The following is a 9844-nucleotide window of genomic DNA, read 5'->3' as shown; positions in this document are numbered from 1 at the left end:
TTTTTTATACCAAGTTTCGATATATTTTTTTTTCGAGCGTACTCATGTATCAACCCAGTATCTTTTTACTGTTTTTATTAAGACATTAATTACAGTTTGTGAGTCTTATTTGCAAGATCTTACAGAGACTCTTTTTATCTTAATAATGAACATTGTTTTTAATTTAATAAAAATAATAATAATTATTATATTTTTTATTAATGTATTCAGCTAATGCGATAAATATAAAAAAGTAACTAAGTACTGCAATGCTGTGTTTGCGGAAGACCACTAATTTTATTTAATTACTATTGTTTAAATATCTAACTAAAGTTAGATTATTTATAAATTATTTTTAAACTGCTATGAATTTGTTATGAATATAAGATTATATACCGAGTAAGAAGCGGCAGTATAAAGTGAATGCATTAATTATTTTTCAACATATAATTGCATAAATATTAAAAAAAAATATTATTATTTATAGAAACAAAGGTTCTATTTCTTAAAGATAAACTATAATAACAGCCGCATTCTATAAGTCAAGGTTTTTATTAAAACTGCATTACTTATATATATACACAGTTGCCACTGGAAAATTTTTTCCTGTACCAAAATTGGTTTAAAAAGGTACCATTTCTGTAAAAAAAGGTCTAAAATTTTTTTGGACCTTTTTATTTTTTCGTTCTGTGTTTTTCATAGTGTTATAAATGAACAAAATATAAAATAGTGCAAAGTTGCATTTATAAAAAAAATTAATTGGAAATATCCACAATAAAGTTGGGTCGTCAAAAATTTAACATTATTTGAACATGAGTACCAAACGAAAAAAAAGTACCAATTTTGGTACTAAAATACCATAAGTGACAACCGTGTATATATATATACCATATGTATGCAATACCATAAAGACATAAAGAATCATTATACCAAAAAATATCAGTAATAGGAATTTCGCTTCACATTAGGACTAAGCGCGTTCGATATGTGGTACAACTAATTCTAAAAGAATGAAAGACCTTCAGCGTTTTTAATGATTATCACAAAGTTTAAATGAAACTCGTAGCTCCTTTTGATCCAGAGTAAAGCCTAATATTTTCATAAAATGTGATTGCAAGGCATGCCCTTCTCCAGACAGTGACGACTTTATGTCACCTAAGACGCTTTTTGGCATAACAATTCAAGTCAAGAAGTCTCATCAAATATCCTGCCAATAATTTCAAAGCTGACTCACAGTATCACTGTCATTTGATTTTTATCCAATCACTTAGAATTTTAGTTAAAAAATATGGTAATAGCTATTATGAATAAACTGTATCTGAAGTAACATATAATTGTAATCAAGCTCTAAGCGTGATATAACAGTATTATTTTTTTATAAATAATAATGCTCTCTTCGTACTCATGGCGTTTCTCATATATATAGTTAAAGTGCCTTAGCTTGCGAGAGATATCAGTAATACTTATAGATTATTCAAAATTATTTAACTAAATTTTGTAAATGATATTGTCAATGGAAACCAGTTGTGTCTGTAATTGTCGTCGATTTGAAATCTATTTATTATTGTAATAATAGATAACAAAAGGTAATAAAATATAAAAATTAAAACCTGGTCAATTTAACGATTTTTATCTGTTTCTTATACATATTTAAAATCAAGCTAATTTTTAATAACTTTTCGTATAGCAGAGAGATGATATAGATGATATAGTAATATAATATATACAATTATAATTTTACAATATATTAATTAAAGCTATTTGAATTCATCAGAGCCTCTATGCAAGGTTAATTGGATTAGCTTCACACCTATATGACTAATTGGTATATAATTCGTATTAAGTTGGACTTATAGAAGGATAAAATGATAGACATCATAAAATTACTTCATAATATTATACTGATTAATCATATATATATGGTTTCTAATCACTTCACAAATTTCTTAACAAACTTAATACATCCTTTATTAATGAATATTTCAAAAGTATAAAAATACTTAGAAAATACAATTTATAAGGCACGGAGGAAAATACAAATATTTTCAAGCAATTAATAATGTCATATATATGATCAATATGAACTCATCTTATCAGAATTATTAAAGTGCAAATATATTAATAATTGCAAGTACATAATACAAATATTTAAAGACAATTACTAATTTCGTTTATGTTACATGGCTTATGCCATTCAGTCTTATCAAAAACTACTAGTGCAACTAAATTCTAAATAAAAATACAATTATAATCTCGCCTATATTGGTAAAGCCATACAATCTTATCAGTGGTATAAGAATGCAAATAAATGAACCTCTCCAACTGCATAATCTCAATATTTTTAGACAAATTACAACATTGCTAATATTGCCAATGTCTTCCAATCTTATCAAGTATATTATTAAAATGCAAATTTATATGGATTCAGTATGAAAAAGTTGTATATTTTACAATTTTTTATTTGTATATTTTATACTACAATTATTATCATTATAACATTTAAAATTTAATATTATTATAAGCACAATTAATATAATTAACTTGTAAACGAAATGGATTGTATACAATAGGTGTCTTATTACAACCTTATTAATTTATCTCATTTTTTTATTTTGTTTTAGCTAATGAACGCTGACTCTAAGCTTTAAATTTAGCAGGGCACGAGTTCAATCCCTGGTATTTGCAGTCTCAAAAAACTAATTACGAATAGTTAAGTATGATGGGTATTTGGAAATACTCGAAACAACTGTGTGATTAGTCAAATATTAAATAATATTAAATAATTAATTAATTAAAATAATATAAAAAAGAGTTTTTGTTGTTGTAGTTCACTACTTTTCGAAAGCTCTCATTATTTTAATTAACATTCAAATTCTTATAACTTAACTTATTTTAGACATTATATATTTTGTGTCGAAAATATCCGCAGTTTTGAATTTCAAAAAAGTGAAGAAAAGATAATACCACAAATTTTTTTTTCAAAAACTGCTAGCTCTGTAATGCAATATTATTCGAAATTTCAGCGCGTTCTGCTATCCAGTGTGTTAACTATTTTTGTAATTATACTATTGAGTGTTCTGAGATGGCGTTCTGTTGCCAAATGTGTTAACTATTTTTGCAATTATACTATTAAGTATTCTGATATGGCAGTAAGCCTTTATACTACGAAAGTTTTTGCGAAATCTTTAACTAATCCAACATAGCTAAAACTAATTTTTTCACTTCGGAAAAAACGTTTTAACTCGAATATGATATTAAAAAACTGCAGAACAAATCTTATTACATATACAAAAAAGGTTTAAAGATAGGTTCAAACGTTAGTGTAGTTATATTCCACAGTAATCTTTGGTACTACTTTAAAGATGACAAAATAAATGTTTAATAATACACAAAATATAATAATTTGAAAGTAATAACTGATTTTCGTTTTTTTTTAATTAATATAATATGTATTCTTTCAACAATAATAACTATTTAAATATTATTTTCTATATTGAGTCACAAAGGATGACTTAATCTCCTATATATAGTACATTAAACTGACCATTTTGAATTCTGTATTATACCTTCTAATTGCTTGGGATAATAATATTTACAATCATAGTTTATCAGTTTGTATGTGCAATAATACGATTATATATATCCAATCATATAACAAGATGTTGATAAGACTAAGATAAGACTTTATTTATAAAATAATATTATAATATTATTATAATATTATTTATTAAATATTAGGCTATGCACCCGGACCAAAAAAATCTATTGTCCAACTAAAACAATTTTAGACTATTTATAAATCTCGTAATTGCTGTGGGCCTAATTTCAACTATTTGTGACCAAGATGGGACATGTTCTGCTGTTTCCTTCTCCTCATGACAGAGTCGATCGGAATCACTTTCTACTGCACCTATATTCTTCATGTTGTAATTGAGTTTACAGTGTCCTATAAGAAGTTCAGTGTAGAATTTGATATCTTTGCTGCTAAGGTTAATGATAGCAGATAAGATCCTAAAACTTCCCTCTAATATTATTTAAGCTATTCATTATTCATTAAATTCAAATAATATAGTATTACAGTTCCAACCGTCTTTGGATTTAATACATAATGTGCTTTACTTAACTATTTTTGACCGGATATTGATGATCTATAAAGTGCAAAATCTTAATTGACAACACTTTTATTTATTTTTTTTTTTTGAATTACTTAGAATTTCTATAGAAATGTGTTTAAATTTTAATTTTTTTTTCATATTCAGTACTATTTTGAATATGAATTCATCATAAATGAGCACCCATTGATAAATTTTATGTATGGCAAAATAAAAACTAAAAAAAATAACCACAAATCTGAAACATAACTTAACTAACACGGCAATAAAATGACTAAAAAGAAGTAAGTAAGCCTCTAAATTTATGGGAGCAGCTTGAATGAAATATAAGAAAAAAAATAACAACTGGCATCAAAAGACAACAACAAAAGGTAACCAAATTTGTAGCGAACCAAGATCACTGCCGAAACGCTCTTCATATAAATGCCAGGGCGGACACATTGGAATACATTAATTCTTGTTAAGACCTTTAAGTGTTAACATCAGAAAACAGCACAACATAAAACAGCCAAAATGTACAAGTTTGTAAGTTGCACTTGCATTCGCATATTTTGAATTCCAAAAATAAATAAAATTTAAAACTAAGTCTCAACTCAAATCTTTTCAGTTCATTATTGCAACAGCCGCACTCATCGCTTGCAGTCAGGCCCTTCCAAATGCCTACGATGCAGCCGCTGAAACGCGCAGTTTCAAGAGTGACTTAAAGGAAGATGGCAGCTACACTTACCAATATGATACATCAAATGGCATTGCTGCACAGGAATCCGGTGTCGGTGGCTACTACGCTAGCGGCTCATCCGCTTATTACTCACCGGAAGGTCAATTGATACAACTCACCTACACCGCTGATGAAAATGGCTTCCATCCCAGTGGCGAACATTTACCAACTCCACCACCAATTCCAGCTGCAATCTTGAAAGCTTTGGAATACATACGCACACATCCCAACCAAGAGGAAAGACAAGGTGGTGGTGCACAGCAACAAAACGTGCAGCATCAGTATAAGGTACAACAACAGAGATATCGTCCATCCAAATTCTAGAAATGAGCTGGAATATGAATCGCACGTGAGACCAGTTTTTGTTAAGTTCGTTTAAGTTACTCAGAAAAAGAAAAAGTGTTAATTTTATGATTGTTTTTGACCCGTCGGTAATGACTTTTTATGTGCATTAAGTGCAAATGAATGCTGTTAAATACAAAATAATAAATATGAAAAAAATAAAATAAAATTAAATAATAATAAAACAAAAATCATAATTGTTTGTCAAATTCTTAATATGTTGGGAAAAAAGTTTTAAACGCATAAATCATTTTGTCTTGTGAAGTTCAACTGTGTGGGCTGCGTACACACGCTTTAGACATGAAATTAACCATGTTCGCTTCAAAAAAGATACAAAACAATAAATAAATCCGTAAATGAATGCCATTTAGTTTCGGCTTGAAATCCATAAAATCGACTTCACAGCTTCACTGAACTTGAACTTCAAAAATTGTTGTCTTTTGAGAAAATAAATGTATTAATCTTTTGAGTGGAGCGCAGATGAAGAAAAAATTATACATTTTATTTAAAAAAAAATTTTTAATTAAAAAGGGATCATTCAGAAATTTTGAGGATTTTTTATGACATCATCAAACATCTTAAAAAATTAATCGAAAGATATAACAGGTTCTTAAGTTGAAGGTTATACTATTATAACACTCTTAATATTGTAAAATGAATATATTAACAAAAAACTATAAATCCTTATATATATGAACTATAGTTATTTCTTTATATTATGTGTCTTATTTATTTTTTTTTTCTTCAAACACTGTGCTGAAAACACAATTAAAATTACCCTTAATTACCCTTAAATTACCCTTAAACATTTTTTATTTTTTATATAATTTTAATTAATTGAATTTTTGGCTGATCATACAGTTGTTTTGAGTATTGCCAAATAGCTATCATCAGTGGTCTTGGAAATAATTCTTGTATTTAATTATTCGTTAATAATTTTCTTTTGAGACTGCCACCAGGAATCGAACTTGTGCCCTGCCAAATTTTGAAGCTCAGAGTCAGCGCTTCTAAGCCAACTAACCCGAAGCCGTACTTGACTTTTATGTTAGCACATTTTCCTGGAGTTTTACTAATTTGCAATGAAAGTTTTATTTACTAGCTGTGTTTATATTGGAACGAAATCTTAAACCAGCTGTAAAATAATTGAATTAATTAATCATATTTTTATTTTTAATTGTTAAATTTTAATACTATTCTATTTGTAGAGGCATTATTTGTTGCATGATTTATATATTCTTTCTTATGTGTGGAACCTTTTTCATACATGTTATTTAATTGCAATTTAATATTACTGTTTTATTAATAATAACCAACTATTTAAGAAAATAATAATAATAATTAATTCATATTATTTATAACCACCTTATGACCATGTATATAACCAATTTATAACTAATTCATCTCTAGTATTTATAGAATATTGCTAACATAAAAATTATGTAAATTTTTCAATTCATAAAAATAATAAAGTAATTTCCGAAAAAGGGTCTTGCTCAAACAATGCAATTACAAAGATACTCATGAAGGGCATAAGTAACATAAAGTTCATCTTGTTCTATAAGATGATGCCACTGGTAACTACCATTTACCTTCAGAAGGTATTCAATGCCGTATAAAGTTTTTCTAATATTTTTCTGTATGTATGCATTCTACGCTAATAACGTTTTGAGGGCTCATTAGACTTCAAAAATATAGAAACACAGCTGAGAACCATGTCAATTTTAAGAACCTCAAAAAACGTAGAATCATCTCAATGGCCCGCATGAAATACTAATTCAACCAAAGTCTCACATTTAATACTTATAGTCTTACATTTACTGGAATCCATTTAGAAGCACTATAAGTTTTAAAAGTTTCCTTATCTATTTTTAATGCTACCAGTTTTAAAAATTTTAATCAGACCCTATGGACTCATATCTAACTAATGGACTGATTCTTGTTATTCTTATCATTCTAAAACTTATGGCTGTGAGTAATAATAATGTAATATAACATTATAATGACTGTGAATAGCTAGTATGTAAGCAGAGACAAGTTTCATTCATCTATCTCTTTCGTCAACAAATGTTTTCAGTTCCTACTGTGATCGTTGCAATTCATTTTGGACCTTCTTTCCCCATATATTGTTGCGGGTTTCTCATTTTTTGGAGCCTACCGGTTTCTAGTATTTTCGTTTTGAATCGTCTTTCTGTTTTTTATTCCTTTTCTAAAAACTGAGTTTTTGTACCGCAATTTCAAAAAAAATTTTTTTAAATATCGGAAAAAATATTTGTAAAGTTTATCGCTATATATGAATAAAACTTTTGTTTTGTAGCCATTCGAATCAAAAAGAAATTAATTTTATTTTTTAGTTATTTTTTAGTTATTTTTGATATGCTCTTCTAATTGTTCTTCTGTAAAAGTTTAGTTCCCCTTTTTTCATGTGAGACTTGAACCCACTAAAATCACCTCTTAGGAATGAATGAAGAAGATTTCCACAGCATTGAAGAAACTTCATTCTAATAATCAGGGGAGAGAAATGTGAACATATTTAGTTCAACTTACATTTATTGAAAACATTAATAAAGTGACTGGAATTATTATAGGATTAATTGGTATAACCAATATAGAATATTTTCTTATGTCAAAATTTTCAATTATATAACAGAAAGGTGTGTCTCACAACTAAGTCCACATACCTTGTAAAAATTTCTTGAAATTTTAGCCTAAAAATATATGTGCCAACCTTCATATATAATGAGAAGATTCTCTATATATATATTAAAACTATATACCTGAACATATGTGAACTCCTCAGTAAATGTAAGTTTTATTATTAATGTGCCCTCAACTCTGTTTAAAATTAAACAGAGTTGAGGGCACACATTCGAAAGGATGTCTTCGACCATGTGCAGATAGAAAAAATTTTTTTTGGAATATTCATTTCCAGTGATATTTCTGATGATATTCGTTTGTGGAACATATTGAGCATAACTTCTTAGGATTTTCCCTGATAGAATTTGTATTTTCAAAACTTTCCATAATACTAAGCTGTATCCTAACGCATACTATACATTCTTATGGTACCATTTTCAGTAGCGCTGAACTAATTAAAATATCATTTATCATTTACAAATATCTAACCTAATTTGTTTAATCTTTTGTTAAAGTTAACTTTAAAAACATTTAATAATATTCTCAGTTAGTTTTTTTTATACCAAGAATCAACGCTGAAATATTAGAATTTTTTATGCAAATCGATTATATATCAACACTTCTTAATACTTCCTAATTGCTATTAATTTTATTGATTTCTATTATTGATATTTCTTGACCTATTAAATTGAAAAATATTAGCGTGAATAATAATTTATGAATTCTGCAATATAAAAACAAGTTAATCTCTACATGCTTATTGAAGACAGAATGTATAACATCATCCAAATATATTGTGTTAAATGCAATATGGTTAATATTTTTATTGTCGTAGCGTATAATAAAAAAAAAAAAACTAGATTATAGGTACTTAAAAAATTTTTAACAGAAGGAATCATCTGCCTGAAAACTGGATAGTAGAAAATTTTCGTCACAACTCACGTATACATAAAATTAATAATTAATTAATTAATAACTTGAAGTTTTAGTGTATTTTAAGAAATCAAAAATATATATTCTTTTAAGGATATATACATAAATCATTTTCCTTAAACAATTTAGCTTTTAAGGTGTTGAAAGGTTTTAGTTCGAATATACTTAATTCCCCCTACAATATGAGACTTTGTGAATTACTACAAGAAAACTTTATAATTACTGAATAAATCTGACTTAAACATTTCCAATAATTAAATATAAGTATATTGGTTCTAAATAAAAACAGAAATAAGATCCTATAAGATATATAACACGCCTTAACTAAACAAAATGTATTCTACCTTTAAAATAATGGGTAGAAGTGCAAGGTTGCCAAAAACCTCACCCGTTGAGGGAGATTATCAAAAAGGCGAACCAAATCAATCTAAGTAAAATGTAGTGCCAATATCTATGTCTCTCGATTTTTATGTCATTGTTCTATAAAATCTTAGCTGTTTACCACGATATTCTAAAATTTAATAATAAGACCGCAGTCTGCTGATTTATAAGATAAGACCATTTCTTTGTGAATCAAATATAATAAATAAATTCCATACTCATTTTAGAAACATGATCTTCCCTTATTATATATATATGTTGAGGCTAGTTGAGTTGAATCAGTGCACCTGATCACTTTTACTCTCTATTAACTGCGAGGTTTCTACAAAACCTCTCTTTGCGCCTTGACTGGATTATTGTTTATCACTTCATCAGACTAAGCAATAGTTGACCTCAGATCTGCATATGTCCCCGAAGAGCCTGTAACCATTCTGAGATTTGATAACGCGGTGTTAGTAAGTCTGTCAGATTTCGCAAATAATTTCAGGGCTCTATCCTTTATGTATTTTTTGATGGGATCAATCTTGAGGTCCCTGAGGATGTCATTCGTCCTAATATACCAAGAAACTTTGAAAAGTCTTCTCAGAGCCTGGCTTTGTGCAGTTTCTAACTGGTGAATAGTAGTGTTTGAAGCTTTGCTAAACGCTACACATCCATATAGAAGTGACGGACAAATTGTTTGGTTATATATCAGTTTCCTGTTCTTAGCATTGAGGTTTTCTTCTCTAAATAGCGGTTGGAGGTA

The 9844-nt window shown here is 27.8% G+C and overlaps 2 protein-coding genes across 2 annotated transcripts in view; one reads left to right on the top strand and one right to left on the bottom strand.

Moving 5' to 3' along the window:
• Window positions 1-3902, bottom strand: part of LOC119672218 (collagen alpha-1(I) chain) — a 31740-nt gene extending 27838 nt beyond the window's left edge. Inside the window, exon 1 of the mRNA XM_038083256.1 lies at window positions 3810-3902. Within this exon, the coding sequence (XP_037939184.1) occupies window positions 3810-3902 (93 nt within the window). The remainder of the gene's footprint in view (window positions 1-3809) is intronic.
• Window positions 3903-4538: 636 nt separating this feature from the next.
• LOC119672636 (pupal cuticle protein Edg-78E-like) lies at window positions 4539-5209 on the top strand. Its single transcript, XM_038083737.1, has 2 exons — window positions 4539-4616; window positions 4699-5209. The coding sequence occupies exons 1-2, from the start codon at window positions 4605-4607 to the stop codon at window positions 5131-5133; spliced, it is 447 nt and encodes a 148-aa protein (XP_037939665.1). The 5' UTR covers window positions 4539-4604; the 3' UTR covers window positions 5134-5209.
• Window positions 5210-9844: the final 4635 nt, after the last annotated feature.

The sequence above is a fragment of the Teleopsis dalmanni genome, chromosome 1 (assembly GCF_002237135.1).
Source record: "Teleopsis dalmanni isolate 2A chromosome 1, ASM223713v2, whole genome shotgun sequence".
Taxonomy (NCBI): Eukaryota; Metazoa; Arthropoda; class Insecta; order Diptera; family Diopsidae; genus Teleopsis; species Teleopsis dalmanni.
Note: the sequence above shows the minus strand (reverse complement) of the source record. Positions and strands in the feature narration are given on the sequence as shown.